The sequence below is a fragment of the Podarcis cretensis genome, assembly GCF_951804945.1.
Source record: "Podarcis cretensis genome assembly, chromosome: 5".
NCBI lineage: Eukaryota > Metazoa > Chordata > Lepidosauria > Squamata > Lacertidae > Podarcis > Podarcis cretensis.
In genome coordinates this window covers 88,315,403-88,339,230 of record NC_137174.1, presented here as the reverse complement: position 1 = coordinate 88,339,230, position 23,828 = coordinate 88,315,403, and the positions used below count along the sequence as shown (strand labels likewise).

General features: G+C 44.9%; 1 protein-coding gene across 1 annotated transcript in view; it reads left to right on the top strand.

The window, feature by feature from the left end:
* The window catches only part of SPATA16 (spermatogenesis associated 16), a 168,721-nt gene that overhangs the window by 107,486 nt on the left and 37,407 nt on the right, over nt 1–23,828 (top strand). The window contains exons 6-8 of the mRNA XM_079977989.1: nt 14,713–14,860; nt 15,208–15,354; nt 15,788–15,900. Of these exons, the coding sequence (XP_079834115.1) occupies nt 14,713–14,860; nt 15,208–15,354; nt 15,788–15,900 (408 nt within the window). The remainder of the gene's footprint in view (nt 1–14,712; nt 14,861–15,207; nt 15,355–15,787; nt 15,901–23,828) is intronic.

Below are 23,828 nucleotides of genomic sequence, written 5' to 3'. Positions count from 1 at the left end.
TCACTTTAAGGCCCTAGCGCACACCAAAGTACAAGGCGGTGGCTTCGTTCTGAAGGCATCATTGACATGGGGCCAGCGCTGACAAACCCAAAGCCATTTGTTTTGTCCATCTCCCTTGTTTTTAGCCGTCTCTTTCTGAGTTCCTCTTATTTAAAAAAGCCTCTGTTTGAGAAGAGCTTCTAATCCTTTCGTCCTTGGGGAGAGAAGGAGCAAAGCATTTAAGTAGCAGCCCTATTTGCGAGACACTGGCAGCAGTGTGAAATTGATGAGGATCATGACTGCAGACCCGCTTGGTGACATGCATCTCCAAGCGCTAGGAGCAAAATCCTGCTTTACGGGCACATCCTTCTATTAAATCCTATTCCTTGGGTACTGAAATTATACCACTGTTCAGCAGCCAAGCACCTTGCCCACCTATACAGGAAGAGGGAAAGGGGGAAGAGGGAACACAAGCAGCTATGCCGATCACGCTTAATTTAGATGTGCCTTGGAGGTGCCATGCAGTGTGTCAAGCTCAGCAGACATTCATAAACCCCCCCACTGAATAGTAGGTTTGGATTTCGGAGGTAACCTCTTGGTCATCGCTGTTTTAGCTGGACTGCTGGGGCCTCCTACCACAGTGCATTGCCAGGTTACATCGCATTAGACTTTCCCTGGCTAGGATGATTTTGCAGGCCTGAAGCAAGGGGGAGAGAGAAATTTGATTTGGACAGCATTTAAAGGTGAACCTGCCCTAATTCAGACTTCCAGAAACAAGACACGAGCCCGAAACAAGGCCATCCTTCAAAATCCCCACCTCTCCAGATTTCACAGTGCAGTTGCATATACTACGGTAAAGTGTGCATAAATTTCCGCAATACCTCAAGGACTGACTCTCTCCCCATATGGACCCACCCAGACCCTGCAGTCATCTTCTGAGGCCCTTCTTCCTGTGCCTCCTCCACGAGAGGTCGGGAGGGTAGCAACACGAGAACGGGACCTTTTTTGCAGTGGCTCCCTGAATGGCCTCCCTAGGGAGGTGTGGCTGGCGCCTTCATTACAAACCTTTAAGCACCAGGAGGAAAGTTCCTCTTCAAGCCCTTTTAAATTTGTTGGTGGGAACGGGTGGGGGTTATTGTTTGTAGGGTTTTTTGTTGTTGTTTATCATGTATTTTGTGCTTTTGTATTGTATTGGGGACGCAGGTGGCGTTGTGGGTTAAACCACAGAGCCTAGGACTTGCCGATCAGAAGGTCGGCGGTTCCAATCCCTACGATGGGGTGAGCTCCCGTTGATCCGTCCCAGCTTCTGCCAACCGAGCAGTTCGAAAGCACTTCAAAGTGCAAGTAGATAAATAGGTACCGCTCCAGCGGGAAGGTATACAGCGTTTCCGTGCGCTGCTCTGGTTTGCCAGAAGCAGCTTAGTCATGCTGGCCACATGACCTGGAAGCTGTATGCCGGCTCCCTCGGCCAATAAAGCAAGATGAGCACTGCACCCCCAGAGTCGGTCACGACTGGACCTAATGGTCCGCGGTCCCTTTACCTTTACCTTTATTGTATTTTTATGTTATGAACCGCCCTGAGATCTGTGGATGAAGGGCGGTATACAAATTTAGTAAATAATAATAATAATGATAATGCTGCACATGTTAGTGACAATAGTACAACATCACCCTGCAGTTGGCTGGCAGTATGGCACCTCTGGATTGGCCACGCCTTATATAGATGCCAGGTGCTCTTACTTGACCAGCAAAACAGTACGTTTGATTTGCCACTCCTGTTCCAAACTGTCTACACATCCATGTCTACACTCTTGTGTGTTTTTCTAATGATCATGAGGTGTCACTAAATTGTAAAAATGTGTTGCTCTTCCTGCAGCAAAGGTTGCCAGCTTGGTGCCTGTAGGCGCAAGAACACCCCTGCAGTGTTTCCTGATGCCCCAGAAGTCTCTGAGACACTTCCCTAGCCATTGCCATGAAGGAAGAAGTTGGAAGAGTGATGCTCTTTCCCACTTCCTAAACCCCCCACCCCCACCCCTGTGTGCTGAGTTCAACTTTAACCCCAATCCCTGGGTGGGAGTGGCCAGAAGTGGTGATACCCATGGCATTCACCCGTGCCCATTGTCCTAAAAAGATGGCCAACCCCTAAATTCTCCAGGCATGTACAACAATCCCCAGGCTGCCTGAGACAATGTCTTAGGATGCACAGGGAACTCCTGATGCAACAGAGAATTCCTGATGGGAAAGCTGCCTCTGGGCACATATCTCCCTTGCGAGGTCGAAGTGACAGCTAAGTCTGGATCCCCTTTCCTGCGAAATAATACACTTACAGTTTGTTGTAGCATCTAACACTTCCTGAACTTTAAAATAAATCTCTTAAGCCTCCGTGGCTTTGCCTCTTAGAGCTTAGCAGAACACACGAGATGTATTTTTAGCCGTTCCGCAACGCCAGTTTTAAAATAACCACGCCGTGTACAAAAATACGTCCGCCGTCTGAAGTTATTAAACACATTTAAGAACCCAAATAAGAAGCTGATATGTGACGTGACCTACATTAGAGGAGGCATAAAACAGCAGATAAGCCAGAAGTTCTCAACTATTACTGTACATGCAATGTTTTATTCATTGAATGGGATGAATGGGAAGGTATGGGTGCTCTGTGGTGTTTCTTTTCCCTCACCCTTAGAAAATAAAAAACAGCCTAGCGATATAATAACAGTAAGAATGCATTTTTCACACACTATTCCAAAGCCAAGGCACCGTTGCAGAAAAGACCCTCAACCATGAGTTTCTCTAAGGAACTGGGAGTAAGCCAAGTCAGGATCCCAGCTCAGAGGATGGATAAGGGCCACTATTCAGATATTCCAATGGGATATCATGTTCCAGCATCACCTATTTATGCTACTATGCCCAAAATGTCGCACAACATGTTATGTATTCAGTGGTCTGTGTTTGCCTGAGCTTGAGTCTGGACTAAGGATTCTGAGCTCCTGTGTTCTGACTCGATGCATGATGTCCAATCACAGAACATTTCAGGATTTTGGTCTCTGCCATTGGCCATTGAACTCTGAGTCGTGATTCGCAGCTTGGAAGTTTAGACAGCCAATCACATTGGGAGTGGGAGTGGCCCAGGCCTCCAGAAATGTATATAAGCAGCTGCTGTGCCCCTGTTGTCCAGTTCTGTTAGTTCAATAAAGGTTCTTGCTGTTATCACTGTACCTTGCCTTGTGGGAACCCACCTATACTTCACAGCATATCAGATGAGCCAGAGTAAACGTTACAATTCAAAAAACGTGTTAGCCATAATTACAATTAGTTTCAATAACGGTACGTAATAATCAATCAATCAATCAATCAATACAGTTAAACTGACCTAATCCAACATTTTACGACCTTGGAGGGTGAACTACATTTCCTGGGATTCTTTGGGGGAAACCATGACTGCTAAAGAGGTTATGGATGTGATCTAATTGAAAGCACAACATAGAATTTAAAATATGCTACCGACAAACCGTATATACTTTCATTCCAAAAAGGCAACATGAGGTTCTCTGCAATTAACCTGCACGCATTGATTGACAGCCATTTTTACCTGTCCAGGTAACAGATGATGATGATGATGATTAGCTTACAAACCTACTTCAGCCTCTGGCCCACTGGAGAGTGTAAGCAGCCATCTAGGGTTGAGGAAACTGTGGCCTTTCAAATTCTCTTGGACTACATTTCCCATCATCCCTGTCCAATGGCCAAACATGCTGGGACTGATGGAAACTGATAGTTCTGAGCTTGACAGTTCTAAGAGAGCTATTTTTTACCTCGGGGTGGGGGGAATCAGCTGCCGTTCTCAGGAAACTTCATTATTCCCCCAGGGAATTCTGCCACACAGCTCAGTATGCTCCTTTGGGGTACACCTGAGTCCTTGGGGAACACTTTATCTCTCGGTCTCTTTCTTGACATCTTCCCAGTTTCCAAAATAGCAAAGCGCTTTCTGCAGCTTCGGGTCATCTTATACAACTTGCATAGACATGAGGGTGACATATCATGCCACTTTAAAAACTCCCTAATTAAATGCACATAAAATTATTCAAGGAAATCCAGGAAAATGCAGAGAAGTGATCTAAACAGAGCATAGATCGATTGCAACAGCTTTCGCATAAACAAGTGCTGGAAATTGAGGCCTATGAGAGAATCGGTCATGGCTGCCTGTCCAGGTCTATCCTGTGTAGAGAGAAGACTTGAGGGCAAAAGAAACAGAGGCTGCTTCATATTCTAGCATGCTAGAAACATGTTCTTTGAGATGCAGGTAAATAAGTATCTGAGTCAATGTGAAATCCTCCGCCGTCCCCCCTATCTCCTCAGACCCTCCAAGTGTCCCTATTTTCCAGGGACAGTCCCAGATTTAAGGAAGCCTTCCTGGTTCCTGATTTGATCATGGAATTGTTGGGATGCTGCCGGGGAGACTTGGCACGCTCTAGTCAGCAGAGTGAATAACTTCTCACAACGGAAGTGGCAGACAGAGACAAGTGTAAGCATTATTTACAGGCGTTTATTCAGCATAGTTCAGGAACAAAGGAAAAACATGTCTGCTTCCCTTTGTGTCCAAGCACACAGCAGCATCGCAAAAGCAATATACAATCGGAAGTTCCCAGCAAGCCTGTGCTGGGAGTAAACAGGCACGTGACACACAACAGTCATGCCTGTTCCTTTTAAGGTGGAACGGAACTATATCCTAACAGGAATGTCCCACTTTTCATTAGAATGTCCCTGTTTTCATCAGAGAAATGCTGGAGGGTATGGAATAGGATGCCCACAGGACTTTTTTTTTCCATCTGGAACTCACCGGAACTCAGCTCTGTCACCTCTCAGGTGGGCACCATTGCCATTCTAAGAGAATGAGGGAAGTGTTCGTGGTTAGTTCCTGCACCTCTTTTTCCAGAGAAAGATACCACTGGACACCCCTATTTTCTTGGGAGAAATGTTGGAGGGTATCTCCTCGGCCCTTCAGCAACTCCTTTATCTTCTCTTCATTCATGAAGAGTTGTAAGGTTTTTTTTCTAGTTTTTACTTCTTTTTCTGTCACAAAAACTTTATATTTTTTTAAAAAATCTGCATTTGTATTGTAAATGAATGCATTGCATGCTCACATATAAACAAGAAAGCAAAAATCTCCGCTGTTCTTTCCATTGTTGCTCCACGCTAGTCTGCTGTTTGTTAAAGCAAACCAGTGAGTATCATTGGTACCAGGTAGAGGCAATGATCCGTAATCATCTGGAGGAATGCTGTTTGTTGTTCCCCATTTTACAGAGGCCCAAGTGGCCTCAACAAGGAGCTCATCTTTCTCCCTTGATAGCAAGCACGTTTAGGTTGCAATGCTGTGCCCAAGATTTTAGTGTGCCATTATAATTTACCCAGCAGTTCTGAAGATTTCCAGTTGGCAGTTATCACTAGCCTCCCTGCAGTAAATACAGCCGTGGCTAATTCTAAATCTTGCTTGTTAATTATGCCTTTCAAAAGGCGTAAGAGAGATGGCTTAGGTGTCAAAGTTATATCACATCTGATTATGTCCTTAATAATATCTAGTATCCTTTGTGGTTCGAGGACCCGACCCCGCGAAGTGAAATGAAGACACAAGGACACGTGATATAAGGTTAATGGGCTAGGAAAGGCCACAACTTTATTGATTACAGCAATGAAAAGGTATTGGCTTAGGCATTGGATCGAAACAAGTGGGTTTATTCACCAGTAGGTGGAGCCTGTTGATGCTGATCCAACTATAGGCTCACCTCCTGCTGTCACCGAGGGTCGTGCCATGGCCTCCCGCCAAGCAGGCATCGGACAGAATACACGACCGCCAGATTCCTTTAACGGAATACCCCTAAACATTGAAGGCATAGGCGATGGCCACACCTAGTGGGACGACGATGAGGAATGAGGCCAGGGAGAGGCTAGTGCTGCAGCAAAAGGCTGCTGAACACGCCCCCTCCGTGGCACCTGGTTGGATGGCCACAGGAGGGGGGCGTGAGCACCAGCCAGGTGAGCTGGAGGCAGGGGGCAAATGCCCCCCTGCTGGGCGGTGCTCAGGCTCCCGCCCACAACCACTCCCCTCTCTTTCAGGGAGGAGAGTCTTTAACCAAAATACTCTAGCACAAGAGCAAAAATAATCTGTGCTTGATCCTATTCTCTTAAGTGGGAGGGATCCTAGTCTTTCAGTCTTCTACAGACTGCCCTCCTTTGTGGATTCTTAAATAAATGAGCCAGTCTCTGGGGAGGAGAAAGCTAATGCAGAAGGAGAGAGAGAGCTCCAAGATGCTGGACATCCTTAACACCAATTTTTGATGCATTTATCTGCTTTCCTGGCCTGTTGCCAGAGTTCAGGATAGGTTAACATTCATGATGAAGAAAACAGTGTAACCATTAAGAACAGAAAGGAACCACCACCAGTCCGAAAGCCGAGGCCGCAGGAGAAAGTCTGGAAAGGCGCTTGTGGGGAGCAAGAGAGTTTGGCCTTTTAAATGAAGAGCAAGCTGGGGGTTTTCCAGACCCACAGCAGGAACTAGGGGGGGAGGCTAGGTTTGGGGGTGGCTCGTGGGCTGGTAAAACGGTCTTCATGGGCCGTGTCCAGCCCATGGGCCACACGTTGCCGACCCCTGCCCTTGAAGCACAGGCAGGCTCGGAAAGCAGGAGGGGGAACATTTCTTCTCCAGAAGAGGAGGCAATTAATCCTATGAGCCCAAGGAGTAGTCGTATGGGAAAGGTATTAGACAGGAAACAAAACCAGAAACCAGCTAGCCAGCTTACCAAAAAGCACAGAAATAGGGGCAAGACCAGCTTGTCACAGCAAATAACTTGTGGTGGTGCGTTATAATTATTATTATTATTATTATTATTATTATTATTATTATTATTATTTTATTTATACCTCGCCCATCTGGCTGGGTTTCCCCAGCCACCCAGCACATAAAAATTTGTAAAACATTAGACATCAAAAATTTCCCGATACAGGGACACCATTGGTGAGGAATTCAAACACTGACAGCTTTTTCAATACCATTGTCTGATCTGATCACTTTGACAGCACCTTACAGAGTCTATATTGTCAAAAGTTTGAGGATCTCTGGGTGATCAGAACCTTTCGAAGATAGTAACAACACCCATGCATCTGTTAATAGCTCAGTCGGTAGAGCATGGGTTCGAATCTCACAGTCATGGGTTCAAGCCCCACAATGGGCAAAATGTTCCTGCACTGCAGGGAGTTTGACTAGATAATCCTCATGGTCCCTTCCAACTTTACAATTCTATGATTCTATCATGAGGGTTAGAAACTTGCTTTGTAGAGGAGGTGCAGCACCTAAGCAGCAAAGCACATACTTTACACAGGTCCTCATGTGTGACATTACCATATATGAGAGAGTGCTGGAGGGGAAATAGTTAAATAGGCTGCACAGACAGGACCCAGGGGGGTGGAGTCAGTGGGTCTATAAAACTAGTTCTGAGAGTTAGTTCGTTGGGAGTTGTGGGTGGGTAGTTGGTTGGTTTGAGTGGGTTGGCTGGTTGGGAAGGGCAGTTGGTAATAGAGAGACAGGGCATTGGTCCGTGAGTGTGGGGTGGTAGCAGAGATAGAGAGAGGAACATAAGACTAAGAAAGTAAAGAGGAACACTGTTTGGAATGCTGTAATAGTTTTGTTTTAAGTCTGAAATAAAATACACTCTTCTTTATGAATTGAAAAGCTGACTGAGACTGAAGTGATTTTACCAGGGAGGACCTGGTTGGTGGCAGCGGATTAGTGGTGTACGGGTCAATAGTCCGTGAGACGACCGGGGGCTCCATACGAAGGCCACATCATGTTTCAGGGCATCTTCCTGAACCACTGCCAGGCAGAGTAGATGATGCTAGGGATAGATTCAGGAGAAGTTGCTTCATACATTGCAGTGCTAGAATTCTCAGGGGTTTGGTGGATGCAGAAAAGAGGGAGTTTTTTTGCAGCGACCATCTGCAACACCAACATCCCTTCCTGTGGACAATCTGCTGTGGAGATTATGAACAATCTGCCGAAAACATTACACCAACAGAAGCATAAGTCGTCCTGTATGGATAACACACTTTGAGGAGCACCACTTGCTCTTAAAAATGAAAACTCCCCTTGTTCCAACCCTGAAATATTTATGGACCCAGGATTTGTTATGTCCATGAAGACTTTAGCGCACACACGCACAGAGACATACACACACACAAATCCACGAAGATGACAAAGCAAATAGCAGCAACATACATGGGGTGGAAGAATGGGTTGTACTCTCAGCAGTGATATTTACCAGCATCTTGTCTATTGCTTTCCCACTTTGGGAGACCTTTTATTGATGGCTTCCTCCAAAACAATCACTGTTTGCAGGTCACTCAGACTGTGGGTGTTATCAAGACTTTGCTGACATGATTTCCTCCCTGCCTGGGAGTCAAGTCCAGTTAAACTCTACAGATGTGGATTGCAGAGACGGTGAAGTAGCACGAAAAATTCCTTCCCAGTACCCCAAAAGACTAATCCGCCAGCCCCAGTGTGTTCCACTGTCCCAATGGGCACGTGGTTGACTGGGTTGTGCCACCTGCCTGCCCCAGCTGAGATAGGGGAACCTGTGGACTTGTTGCTGAACTACCATTCCCATCATCCTCTGGCCATTGCCCATGTGGCTGGGAATAATGGGAGCTGAAATCCAGTAAAGCCACTTCTGACCCTAGGGAGGAGGTGGGGTTGCGGGCTTCCCACCCACAACACCCGCGCAGAAGCTGGCTCTCAGCCCCATGCTTACAGGGTTCTCCTCTGCCGCATCATCCCCTGGCCAGCCTATCGGCTGGCTCAGGGGGCGTGGCTTGCCGCTCTTAAGGCAAGCGCGGCAGAGGAGCTCCCTCTTTTGCCGCCGATCGGCTGGGGAATTTCCCACCCACCCTCCCTTTAAGGTTTTCCTTTGACCTTGCTATGGACTTCGGTTGGTTGCCGTTAAGGGGCTTGGTAGGAATTTTTCCACTTGGCAAATTGGAACTGGCCATTTGGTTTTTTCGCCTACCTCATAGCAAATCGTCACAACTTTCACGGTTTGGTGGTGAGGCATTGGTCAGGGTATTGTCATGTAGATGGATGGGGGGAGGAGCGCCATCACCTCCCCCGGTTGCAATGGGTAGTCCAGTAAAGGACTCTGGGGGCGTGGCCCCGTCCGAAGCCTAGGGAGGCCAGGGCCCAAGGCATGCCCCTGAGCGGTGACCCCAGGGGAGTGCCTAGTTGATGTGCATCAGCAGGGCTCCCCCTGCTGGTGTTAACCCTTCCCAGACTCTCAGGCATACAGCCTGAAACCAGTTAGTTGATTAGGACCAATGCCTAGGCCAATACCACTCATTTCCTGCAATCAATAAAGTTGTGGCCAATTTTCGCCCATTAACCTTAACTATGGTATCTTGTGTCTTTATTTCTTCCGGTGGGAGGTGGGAACTCACCGCGCAACATCTGGGAGGAGGCAGCAGGTTCCTGTTATAAATACATGCCCCCACCCGCCTCAGTTTTTGGTGCCTTTTTCTTTGTTTCCTTGTTCTACCCTATTTTTCCCTTTCTAGACATAAAGCCACTTTGCTTTCTGCTTTAACCGATAGGTTCCACTGTGAAATGGTTAGCAAAGGCAGGTCACCTGCTTCTCGATTTCATTTCCAGGACGTATTGCAGAAGGGCCAACAGATCAAATTGCTGTTTTCATCCGAGGCAGCGTTCTCCCGAAAGTGAAGTGGCATAATGCGCGCCAAAGTACCTGTTTGTGTCCATTACAAAAGAGAAGACAAATACTGAATTACCTCAGCCTTTCCATTCCACCCGAGCAGAGACAATTGTCTCGGCTTTTGGAAACATTACTCAGATTTACACATAATTTCTCAAGCAATTTTGCATCGCCCAAGAGTGACCTTGAGAGCCGAAATGCTGTCTTGTTCAGTCTGCCAGTAAAACGGCTAGCGGTAATTTCTCAGTTCCACACAGAGATTTCTCAGAGACTCATTCCAGGGTAAAAATCTTTGCCTTCCTCCTTCGCCTTTGTCAATTTGTCTCTACTAAAGGGCACTCTCTGTTAAACTGGCCTTTGGGTTAAAAAAAGGCGGTCCAATTAACGTGCCATGTCATTAGGCATTGCTGCTTAATGAAAGGCAAACATGTTCCTGAGTAACTAGGGTTGGAGAGGAAATTTGATCCTGCTTGCCTGTGAAGACAAACCTACCTAATTTGCCCTTTGCGAAACAATATGCAAACTGAAACAAACTTCTCCAAATTTCGCAGTGCAGTTCTCCAGACAAGTAATGTGTGCAAAAGTGCATACCATGGGATAAATTGGACACATAAATGTCTATATTAATGAAAACAGCATGTGCAAATGCGTTATATTGGGGAGGTTGCTTTCAAAAATGTGTATATATTGCAGATATTAATATTGCACAGCATGAAGCAATTGGATACATAAAAGCTGGCCCATTTTGGAATAAAAATTGTCCAGACCCATTATTCAAAGCTTTACTAACCAGAACGTCTTTAAAAACAGATAGAAAACAATCAATGATGCATCCATAAAGTTGTATAAAGTACAGTGGTACCTCGAGTTACATACACTTCAGGTTACATACGCTTCAGGTTACACACTCCGCTAATCCAGAAATAGTGCTTCAGGTTAAGAACTTTGCTTCAGGATGAGAACAGAAATCGTGCTCCAGCAGCGCGGCGGCAGCAGGAGGCCCCATTAGCTAAAGTGGTGCTTAAGATTAAGAACAGTTTCAGGTTAAGAACGGACCTCCAGAACGAATTAAGTACTTAACCCGCGGTACCACTGTATATGCATATTCAAGCATAGGTCCTTCTTCTTAAATATATAACATAATTATGATCAGAGCAAAAAATCAAAGCTCTGTCTTTCCTATTGCCTACATTAGCCTGCCCCACCCCAGTCCCCCTGTCAGGAGCTCATCCTACACTCAAGTAGGACCCTGGCAGAGACACATGCCCGACTGGCATGTTCTCTCATTCCTGGTTGTTCGTTCAGGAGCTTCAAAAGCTTTCTTCAGCCCGAACATCACAGTGTCTGATGCTAAGAAACATCAGCACACTTAGAGATCCGAAGCGTTTGCGCAGTTGTGTAACAGAACTCAGCAACTCAGCATTTTGGCTAATCTACTTTATTTACATATAAACACACACGGAGCACTGCAACATGGCTCCCTCTCCCTCTAGCATCAGACAGCAAAGAGAGAATGAACAAAGGACAATAGTCCCACTTCACGGAACACAGTAACACAGACATCCTGTCTCCGTGACTTCCCACTCTGTGGAGTCAAAACATACACTGTCATGTGATAGACAACAACCCCATGACTGCAATCATGGAGCAGGAATTCTAACGCTTCCACCCCCCAAGGCTATGCAGCTCCTGGGGATGCATCATTATCACATCCTTCTCCCACTGTGCCTAGGAACAAGAGACCAAAAGCCAACTCCCTTTCAAAATCAAGATTTGCAATGGAATACCTTAATCACATGAGCTAAGGTTAAACACTCATGCAAAAGAGCAGAGAACAGAGCAGAGTTAATGAATGTTAGAAGGATGTTGGAATGAAGTTATGTGGTTTTAGCAGAAATGTTATAAGGGTTTAGGAAAAAATAGACTGTTAATTGGTGAAAGGAGGGAAAGTAAAGTTACATCATATTGAGATAAATTACAGAACAAAAATTGGAAAAGATGGAAAGGATTTGCTGAAATAGTTAACCGAATTAGAATACAAAAAAGGGAGGTGTAAGGAGGTCAAGGAAACAAGCAAATGAAAGATAAGATATGGGAAGATTAGTTGTGTGTGTTTTTTCTTGTTTTTTTCCCTCATTGTGATGTGTTGTTTTGTTTTTGTTTAATATGGTGCTTTTATTTTTGCTCTTTGTAACCCTTAAAATTTTTAATAAATATTATTTTAAAAAAAGAGAAAACAGAGCAGAGTTAATCATGAACCCAGCTAGAGAGCTCTCTTCTAGCTTAGTATCCTCCAATGGAATTTTCTAGCATTAAACCCTTAGCAATATACATAAAGGCATTCACCATTTCCAGTGTGCGATTAAACAATTATACTGAACAAAAACTGCTTACAAAAATATGTACGGTATATTTGTTACAATATGAGAACATCGCAGCTGCAGACAGCCAGCTTGTTGACATCATGTGATATGGCTAGCTGTGGGAAAGAACTTTCCCGGAAGTTCACAGGCTGGAAAAGTCTTTGTGAAGTGTGTAATTTGAGACCTTCCTCTTGCGTATGTACAGGAAGTATTTGTCTCTTGCTGGAAGGAGTCTGAAGTGTTCGAACATGTTTTCTGTAGTACTACAGAGTCAGAAATAAAGTGATGTAAATATATTTCTGTCTATCTCCTTTCCCTGCTGGGAAGCAAGGAGGGAGGGGGTGTGCATTTTCCCACATTGGGAGATGTCGCCTATATCAAGATCTCCCTGGTCTGTCTGGGAACGCAGCCAGAGGCAGATCACCGGTAAGCAAGCCGGGAGCCTGGGAGAGGAGCCAGTCTCTCCCGAAGAAGGCTTGTTTTCCAACAATATTATGGGAAATTCATACTAAAGTGCTGACTATTTCTTGTGAGATTAAAATAATAATAATTACAAACTGATGTGGAAATTAAATGAACTGAATTTAAGAATGGAAGAATGAGAAACTGAGTGAATCCAAAACTGATAGATTCACCCATCCCTAAGAGTAGCTCTATTCATACATATTCTCTCTCTCTCTCTTCCTCTCCCTTTTAATTAAATTTTCAGATTTTACAAATTCTTTTAGACAGTACTCAAAACAAATCTCTCATATCCATTGACTTCCCATCTACCCTTCCATGGAATTCTTTCCTTACCATATAAAATTGCTGTATTACTTATATATTCATACATTCTAAGTCTGAATACAATCAATATGTGGAAGCAGGGTGGATAAAAATCAATGATTTTTTTAAAAAATATGATTTTTTAAATTTAAATTAGATTTTTTTTTTAATTTAAATTGGATTTTTAAAATAAAATGCTTTTGGAAAAAAAATCTTTCAAAATATAGTTTTCTATTTAAATTGCATTGTAGTCCAAAGGCTATTAATCAGGAAATAAGGATTTGTTTTAAGTTTTTATGTGTGCTAAAACTCAGTCTAAGTTTTTTTAAAAAACAACAACAACCGTTTAACCACATCAGCTACCAAACATGGATACATATGCTATAATGTTATTGTTTTAGTTAAATAAATTGTTTAAATTGTTATTAATGAAATGATTATTTTTCTCCTTCCAATAAAGTACAGCAGAAAAGTTGTCCAAATATAAACAGCTAACTTATTAAACCTCACAATAATTTCATAATTATCTGTCTATGTATTTCTAATAGTATAACCAAAACAGTATTTTTCGATATAACTGTAAAAACTAATTTATTATTCCAAAAATGAAACCTTCATCTGGTTGTAAATATTAAGATTATACCAGCAAGAATGACTCTTTCTGTAAAACAATTATTTAAATCAAATCTTACTGACTAGTGATTTAAATCAATTTGGTTTGTGTTATGTATTCAGACTGGCTGCAGTTCTCACTCTGGGCCACCAGTATGCAAATGAAGGATTGAGAGTTGCTTTCACCGATTGGGTAGTTAGTTGGAATTCGTTACCGTTACAAGTTATTGAGCATTATATAAGGCAGCCAGCTTCACTGTTGCTCAGAGAGACTTAGAGCAGTGCTAACTGCTGTAATAAAGAGCTGTTGCTTAAAAGAGCTGTGTCTGTCGCCCATCTTTCCCACAATACAACAGTTTAAATCAAATCCACCCTGCGTGTCTCCACACCAATCAAACTTTGCACACAGACCCTTTGTGCATAGAAGCTGTAGGATACGGGTGAGACATACAAAGCACATGCAGCTTGAATGCTACAAGGCTCTCTGCGCAGTTGACTAGATAATGTGTCCCTGGATCAATCCCTTGTGCAGTGTGAATGCCCTTTGAAAAGAAGACAAGGGAGTTGACAAGCAGTGTTACCCCTTGGAATGGCTGAACAAAGGCAGCCAGCTTGGGGTCAGCTGAGATTGGTGGGGCAGCGACCCAATCGCCCTAACAGACCAGGCTCCGCTGCATAAACGTTCTTCATAAATGGATTATAAATTGCTTGCCCCTTCATTATACTCTGTGTATTGTCTCTTATATCTGGATAATCCACATTTGAAACAGCCTAAATTTAGACCAATTCTCCAAGCTTTGAACAAACTCTCCAGTGGGTGTAGATATGACCTTCAGAGAAACTAAAATTCATTTTCTTATTATCTTGGAGATAATTTGCCTAATGCCTTTATTCTTCCCATGCAAGGCGCAGACCTGCCACAGTGAAAACTGTTTACAAATGTTCTTTTTCTACATTAAAATTGATTTTCCGAGAGCGAGATAGGCAATGCATTCTGGAACTAATTTGAATTTTTCTCTAATTAATATTCAAACCCAAAATATGTTATCTTTGCATGACTGTGCAATTATTAAGGGGGAAATATCATCCATGAAGGTAATTATTTTTCATTTTCCTCTTTCCTCCTTTCCCCCCTCCCTCTCCCCCTTCTTTAATAGCAGATCACATATTTTTTTTAATAAACACACACAGAGAGAGAGAGCCTGTATCATATCTCTTTCTTTCCTTCTTTTTTTTTAAGGCTATGATTGAGGAGGCCATCACAAGAGCCGAATGTTTTTCCGTGATGTACACGCCATTTGCAGCTAAAGTAAAGGCTGAAGAGGTAGACAAGTTGAAGGAAGCTTTCACCAGAAAGCACCCCGACTATGTGGAATACATCTATACAGGTGACAAGGTTGACACCCTACAACACAAGGGATGGTTCGGCCAAGATTAATTAAGGGCTTTTTACCCCATTGATTTGGATACCAATTTCCTTTAGGATATTTCTACACTGGCTTTCAGTTTACATATTAATTTCACATTATGGGGAGGGCGGAATCATGAATCCAAAATGGAAAACAATAAATCACACCAGAACGGAAAACATGCCGTGTGCCCGCCCCCTGGGCTCTGGAAGTGCTTGTGCTATTTATTTGTGTCATTGATTTTTAGAGTTCTCTTCATATAAAGATAGAAAAACTGAGTGCCGTTTTGAACTGTGCATGTTCTGCTTCCTCCTCTTATTTTTCAGACCCTCATGGACTTCACAGTTTGCCACAGACAGCCAACTGGTCTTGCCCTTCTCCCCAGTGTTATCTGTTGACCTTGGGCTTCAAGAACAAGGAAGTTGGGAAATTTCTGGAAAAGATGTCCAGCAGGAAGTTGCCGACATTTTCGGGTAACAAATGTGGATTCTCTCTCGCACATACACAATTGATAATGAATGGGTATCTCCTGGTTTTGTCATTTTCGCAAGTCTTACATTGGATGGATGAATGGATGGATGGATGGATGGATGGATGGATGGATGGATGGATACATGACATGTTCTAAGCCAGACAAGAGAACTCGAGGAGGGCTCAGAGCAGGGCGTGGCTGGAGAAGAGCCCTGAGGGCCAGGTGGTGAAGCTCAGGGGGGCACATCCAGCCCTCAGGCCTGAAGTTCCTCAACCATGTGGTAAAATGAGACATTTGGCAACCAGCAAGTCATGACTAATCCATTTCCGGAGCCTTGGGATTAAGTTTCCACACAATAGGGAGTTATCTTTTCAATGTGATTCTGTCCACAGCTGTTAGTTCTGTTAAATAATGCTTCTTTTATACCTCCCTAGAGCATAAAGCGCCATTCAGTCCTCTCACAAAAGAAGAAGCAAGGAGACACCTGGAGACAATTGGAAAAAGAATCTTGCCAATAATGGATTTCATCAGAGGCACCAAACTGACTGTGAGTATGATAATATTTTTAATATGGTTCCCATCCCTTACAATAAATGGTATATATTTTGCTGAAGGTGAGTAATGAGGTTTCATGCTGCTATTTCAAGCATGGCTATCACCCCAAGCTCCCCATGTAGTCCTCAACAAGGACAAAACGCTAGCTAAATGTTTGCAGACAACTGCAAATCTTTGCCGCGCTGTTGTGAAAGCGCAGTATTATAATTGAGCAAATTCAGGAAATGCGGAATTATAATCCAGCGGCACTATAATTTAGCTCCTGCAGCAATTGCCTTCTTGCTTCTGCTGCTGCCGAAATGAATGAGCTGCTTGTGATGAACGGCTTTGCCATGCTGTTGCGAAAATGCAGTATTATAATTTAGAAAATTCGGAAAACACAGAATTATAATCCAGCAGCACTATAATTTAGCTCCTGCAGAACATGTGGCAACTGCCTTCTTACTTCCACAACTGATGAAATGAACAAGCGCTCTGTTTCCAATATCCAGAAGTTATCACCATTGTTTATATTGCCAAAACTGCACCATCCATGTGTAAGTACAAAAACCTTAGGGTGGAAAAACCTAGGGGGGAGCTCCAGAAACAACTCAATGAGGTTCAGGGGCTACAGAATCCTGACTGGTTGTTCAGCGGATGTGGTGGGATAAATAGCAGGGCCAAGTTTTCAAAAATAAACAATGCTTATACAGTAGTACCTCGGGTTAAGAACTTAATTCGTTCTGGAGGCCCGTTCTTAACCTGAAACTGTTCTTAACCTGAAGCACCACTTTAGCTAATGGGGCCTCCCACTGCTGCTGCGTCGCCGGAGCACGATTTCTGTTCTCATCCTGAAGCAAAGTTCTTAACTGGAGGTACTATTTCTGGGTTAGCAGAGTCTGTAAACTGAAGCGTATGTAACCTGAAGCGTCTGTAACCCGAGGTACCACTATACTTAAGGTTTATATAAGGCAACAAGTTAAACAAGTCAAGAAAAAAAATTGAGGGGGAGAGCCACTATTATAGTACTTATCCATAAGAGTAAATACAAAACAAACAGAGATATATAGAGATAAAAATAAACAGATTTGCTGACCTTCTGATCAGTAAGCCCAAAAGGCTAAGTGGTTTAGACCACGGCACCAAACTCACTAAACTCAAGAGATACATGCATCTAGTTATACCAGGGGCAAGAAGCCTTTTCCAGCCAATGGGCCAGAGCTTAATCTCCCTGACCACCGGCGGGGCAAATTTGACAGGTAGGTAGGGTCACCCATGGGGGGCAGCAGGCAATGGTGTTGGTGCTGAACTCTGAAGTCTCGATTGTTGGGACTTCTAAGTGCAGTATTGCGATGTTTACAAACCGTTTTCAAATATCCCCATGCTGCTTTTGAACTTCCAAAAATGGGTGGTTCAAAGAGCAGCCTTTCATAAAAACAATCCCCGAACTACTCCTTAAGCCTCCATAAGTCTGAGATTTGAAGAGCAGCATGGGGGAAAGAGCTCTTTGAACCTCCTACTTTTGGAGGTTCAAAGGGCAGTGCTGAGAGGGTGGGAGGTGTTGCTCCAGGAAAGAAGCAACTGGGAAGTCACTCTGAGCTTCCAGTTGTTCCTCCAAAGTCCTGCTGTTACCCGCCCCACACCTGATGTCACATATGATTTCAGGCGTAGGGTGGGTGAGAATGGCTTCACCAAAATGGCCTCACTGAGCAAATGCAAAGGCAGGCTACATTTGATCCATAAACTGGAGGTTCCTCCCCTCTGAGCTATGCCTATTCTAAACTGTTGCTTCAACCAAAACAATTTTGAATCATGCAGTTCAGCATATGGGCCCTTTGTGGTCTTCCGGCTCCATCCTTCCTAATACTTCCGGGTCCAGCTGTATTGCAGGATCCAGGCATCGTGCTCCCTAGTCGCCCATCCCACAGAGAAATAAAGGACCACATAGACTGGTTTGGATCGAAACAGGCCACAACTTTATTGAATACAGATGCAAGAGGTTTGGCTTGGGCATTAGGCAATCAAAATACCCACCAGAAGTGACGCGTAGGTCATTCCAGGCAGCGGGTGTCAGGAGTGTGTGCAGGAGCCAGGCCCTGGGACCAGTAGGATTTTGCAGGACTGGGGCCTTCCTAAGTTTGTTGTGGAGAGGCAAGGTGTGGCTGCACAGGTGAAGCCACTTGGTAACTCACTGCACCTGGTGACAGGAGCCAGGAAGGGATATAAGGTCAGCATTTCTCTTGGGCTCTTTGCCACACCAACTTGTTTCCTGCCTTGCTGCGTTTGGCTCCTTGCTTCCTGATCCTCGAACCTCAGCTCTTTGCTTCTTGACCCTCGGACCCTTGACTTCATGACTGTCTGCTTCCTGACCCTCGGACCCCTGGCTTCTCGACTCTCGTTCCTGCTCCCACCCTGCCATCTTGCCCCCGGTCACAACGTCCTCAGCCAGAACTTTGATTGCCTATAGACTGGACCGTGACATGGGGGGGGGGGGTTCATAAGTCTTACATCAAATAGAGTGGGGGCCCCAGGGACTGCTGTCTGGGGGAGCATCCTCAACCCTGGCCCTGCCTGGGCACACAGGCATGACCAGTCCCCCTGGTTCCCTTTAACAGGATACCCCATTGTTTGGAGGGGCAGGTGAAGACTACACCCTCCCCTCCATCCAAGACAAAGGATTGCCCCAATGCCCAACCCAGTTGTGACGATTGCTATGAGGTAGGCAGAACCACTGGGTTAGAGCCAATTGGCTTGGTGGACAAATTCCTGCCTGGCTCCATAAAACAGCGACCACCGTAGCCACAGCAAATTCCTTAACAGTCAGCTTGAATCCAAGGAGGGTGGTTGGGGGAACCCAGTGAGGAGAAAACAGGTAGGGCCCCAGGTGAAGGCTATTTAAATGGCCAGGGAGTGGACCCAAGGGAAGCCTTTCAGCTCTGTTGGCCCCGCCCTCCAGCCCAGCCTGCATCCCCATTTGCCAATCAAGGATGTAGGCTAGGATCCGGCTTCTGATAGGCAGCGCAAGCTTATGCCCACGCCCCCTATCCAAATGGGATTCAAGTGACATGATTCCCTCGTCGGGGCCATGGAGAAGCCTCTGCCATCCCACAATGCCGCTGCACCAGAAGGGGTGAGCAGACTTCCCTACCACTTTCCAGTGTCCCTGCTCTCTCTGGTGTTTCAGCCCTTTCTCTTTCATTCAGCTCTTGAATTCCATCTCTTCAAATCTATGAAGAGCACTTTTCTTCAACTCAGCTCATGTACCATATTTTCGCTCCTCCCCCCCAGCCTTTTAGCCAATTATAAGGATAGTAAACTCCTGGTTAAGTGTTCATTTCCCCTTAACGGCCACATTCCTAGACTGAACTTTTGACCTTCTGTTCAATAGATCCTGAGTAGAACAACCACTTGTACTTTTGACCTTCCCATGAAAATGGACCCTTCTATGAGGAGAGCCCTTAAAACCCAAAGCAGCCATTTTATAACAACCAAACTTTATACAATATGGTGGAATGGCTTCTTTTCTCCCTTTTTTGGGGGGGAGGATATTTTGAAAATGAACCGGTTTATCAATTATTTTGAAAGAACATTGACACTCATATGATCAGAAAAGGAACAGGACACATAACTGAAGGGAAAATCTTTTTACATAATGATGATGAAAAGTGAGAACCCAACCCCAAAACCTGATTATAAAGCAATCTAAAGATGGTACTACAGGACAAGAGCTCCTCTGTCAGTCCTGTCTGCTCTGTCTAGACACTGATGAAATTGGACACTTCTGTTTCCTGTGGAAATAGTCCAATTTTTTGTTTGAATTATATTTGCAGCTATTATTTATCAGCCTTAATACTTATTCCATGGAAGAATGTGCTTTATAGAATACTTTCCTTCCAGTTACCTGCTATTAGCTTTTTGAATTTCTCATAGGTTTTACAAAAAGATAGTTGGGGAGCAGGGGGCTATACACTACAGTTGAAAAGAAGCAATTATTTTCTGTAAGATCTCCAAAACTCCAGCTAGTTTTCTCTTTGAAAGGCAGTGGTGGAGGCATCTCAGGACACAAGGGGGGGGGGACTAATTAGCAGCCCAAATCTGCAAGCCGGTTGTGCCAAAACACATAGCAGATAGTTAAACTCTGGGATCTGAAACAACAAGATATAGCAATGGCCATCGACTCAGAAGACCTTGATGCACAAATCCATGGAAGATAAGGCTAACAGTGACTTCTAGTCATGGTGATTATTTTACCTACAGAACCAGAGGCAATATGCCTTTGAATACCAGCACCTGGGGATCACAAATGGAAGAGTGTTACTGCACTCATGGCCTACTAACAGCATTCCATGACTATCTGGTCCTTATGGACCATCTGGCTGGCCACTGTGCGAAAGGAATGCTGGATTCCCATAGGTCTTTGGGCTCATCTATCAGGGCTCCTCATACATTCTCGGTCGGTCTGCTTCAGCTGGATCTTGGTGTTTCTGCTCAACTGGTTTATGGGTTTGGCTTTAGTTGGGCTCCCTGGGCTTCAGTTTCCAAGGGAGTCTTCCTTCTTAGAGAGGCATTTTTGCTGCCTTTCTGTTCACCCAGCCTTTTCAATAACTTAGCTAGTCTGTCCCTCTGTTTCTTAAATCTGTGCTTAACTTTTGGGGTATAGCTAATTCTGTTTTTGTTGCGGCATTTATATCTGGGGTGGGGGGCTTTCCTCTTCTTTTTGAACGGTTTCATGCCTTACTTCATGTTTAAATTGTCCTTCATTTCGGCTGTAAGGTAGGACGCCATCAGTAAACAAATAAATATGGGGCAGGGCAAGGAGCATTAAATTGAAAAAGAACCCATAACCAAAATGGGAGCAAATCATGGGTACGGTGCTGGTCCCGGGGATTACCTACCGTGTGGCGTGGCCTGAGTCCAGTCCGAGGTCGAGGGTGTGGTATGGAGGCTGTCCGTCAAGGCTGAAGCGGGGTCCAAGGCAAGGAGTCGGGTGAGGTCAGGAACTCTGGCAGAAGATTGGAAGACACAAGAGCTACCCACGCTGGAGGAATGGCAGGCGAAAGTGATTGACTTTATGGGATTGGCAGAAATGACCGGCAGAATCCGCGACCAAGAGAAAGAGACTGTGGAAGAAGATTGGAAGAAATTTAAGATGTATCTTAAGAACTATTATAAAATTGAGGAGTGCTAAAATGCTGAGGGAAAAGAAGACGTAGAATTGCAGCGGGAAATTGTGTTTAATTTTAGGGTGGAATTGAAAAAGAGAATGAATTTATATTTAATTGGTTAAGAAGGGTTGCTGAATAATGGCTTATAATTAAGGATGCAAAAAGGGAAAGGTATGGGGAAGTCCGGGAAAAGAGGGTTATGGAAATAAGGTTAAGAAAATATGATTTTTTATGTTTGTTTTTATGTTGTTTTTGTTTATGTTAAAAAATTTGGAAACTAATAAAAATTTTATTTAAAAAAAATAAAATAAAAAAGGAACTCTGGCAGAAGAGCAGGACAGGGTGCCGGCAGGAACAGGTTACCAACAATGTTGCTCCTGCAACCTGGGACTGGGCTGGCTGGCTTTTATCTCCTCTGAAGCATAGGGCGGCCCCAGTCCACAGGTGACTCACCTCTCCTGGCCTGGAGGCGAGCACTCCTTCTGCAAGAACTTAGTTCCCTCCGCCTCTCTGCCCTGTGCCTCTGCAGCTCAGGAGAGGCTGGAGGGTTACTGGACTCAGAGGCAACCTCAGCTTCCCCTGACGGGGCTGAGAGTGGAGCACCTGCAGGCAATGGGTCCTCCATCACCTCCGGAGCCAGAGCAGATTCAGCTGGTGTCTGCTCCTGAGGATCCAGCACAGGTGAGGGCCCTTCAGGTTCAAGCCCCAGCCCCGGCTCAGCCAGTCCTGGAGGCAGGGACTCCTGTGCAGGCTGGGATTCCTCAGGTTCAGCCTCTGAATCCGATTCCCAGGCCATCACAGGTACATGTACACATAGATCATATGCCTGCAGAATTCACGGGATTAGATTTCTGATTCTGCCTCCCCAGCTGCCCTCCCTCTGGCACTAGTACTGCCAAGCGCACTGCAATGCACCCAGCCATCACCTGAAATCAGATGTACATGGGACCTTCCAGAGAACTACCCAGGAACTCCACCACCTTAATTCATTTCAGCTGCATTCATTGCTTATCTCAGAGTACCGATAAATCATTGCCTGCCTTGAGATTTCAAAACTGGAAAAATGTAGCACGAATATTCCAGCAACAACAAAAAAAGGGGAGTTCTGCCAAAACATGTCACACACATTTTATCACGGGAGACCTATCCGTCTAGTGCTCTCTGCTGGTTGTCAACATATAAGGATTAAAGGAAATTGGTATTATGGGTAATTTTCCCACGCAGTCTTCCCAGACCCTAGTCCCTTCAGGTGTTCTTGGATTAAAACTCCCCTCATCTCTGACTATTGGCCATGCTGCCTGAGGCTAATGGGAGTTGCAATCCAAAGCGACTCCTTCAACATATATACCGGTATGCTGTGGCATGTAGTTAGGAAATCATTTCCCACTCCAAAATAGCACTCGTTGTGGTGGACACCAGCATTTAGGTGTGTGTGCTGCTTTTTTCTTTTCTTTTCTTTTTGCTTTTCTTTTTAGTCCCTACTTTGTTTCAATAGCATGGCAAAGACCTCCTTCACATACTCTTCCAATCCTTTGGTGAACGGATAGAAATTTGAAGGATGCAAAATTCAAATCCTGCATCTTTAGCATTCCAGAAACCATTTTTTGTTTGTTTGTTTCATTCATTTCTAGACTACCAACAAGTGTGGGCAAGGTTTGTTGCCGCACATTACAGTTTCTTCTTTAAAAAAGGTAAAGGTACCCCTGCCCGTACAGGCCAGTCTTGACAGACTCTGGGGTTGTGCGCCCATCTCACTTAAGAGGCCGGGGGCCACGCAGGTGGCGCTGTGGGTTAAAGCCTCAGCGCCTAGGGCTTGCCAATCAAAAGGTCGGCGGTTCGAATCCCTGCGGCGGGGTGCGCTCCCGCTGCTCGGTCCCAGCGCCTGCCAACCTAGTTTCTTCTTTAGGAATGTGTTTATTTCAGCGATCCCCAACGCAGTGCTTGTGGGCACGAGCAAAAAGATCTCAGCAAATATTCCATCAGAAATCCGCAGTGCGTGAAAGACTGTTGACTTTCTGCTCAGTTCCTATTTGCACTGGCTCAGCCTCTCCTACATTGAACACAAACCTTTAAACATGGCTTCATTCCACGGGAGGCCAGGACTGGAACACCCCACCCCTTCCTGTTCTGAACAGAGAGGTGCAAAGAATGAGGACAGCAGTGGCTGGTGGGGCTGCCTTTTTTCATCGGTGTTGGGGACGTGCCTACACCATTTCAACTCTTTTTCTGCTCTTTGGGATATCTGCAACAGCCATTTTGTTACTGGTGCCCTCACCACTTTCTCAAAGTTCCAAATGTGCCCACTGCCTCCCAAATGTGGGCGATAATCACTACGTTATTCAATTATCCATTTATTGTGCTTCTAGGCTGCCCTTCAGCTAAAGTTTTCAGGGTGCTATACAAGGACTGAAATTAAATATGGCATTAAAATCAACACTAAAACTACAGAAAGGTCCAACACACTGCTCAGTTACAAGATAGTGGCAATACAGAAACCACGGTGGACAGGAACTGCCCAGCCCACACAGCCTTCCATCCTCAAAGGCAAGATGAAACAGATTTCAATGAGCAAGACAAATCTCTTGAATGTTTCACACCTGCAGGGCCGTAACCAAGAAGGCCCTGTCACGAGTCACTGACGGACTGGCTGCAGTTATGGGTGGAACTTTCAGCAGAGCCTCCCAAGTAGATTTTAAACCAGGCATAGGCAAACTCAGCCCTCCAGATGTTTTGGGACTACAACTCCCATGATCCCTAGCTAACAGGACCGGTGGGC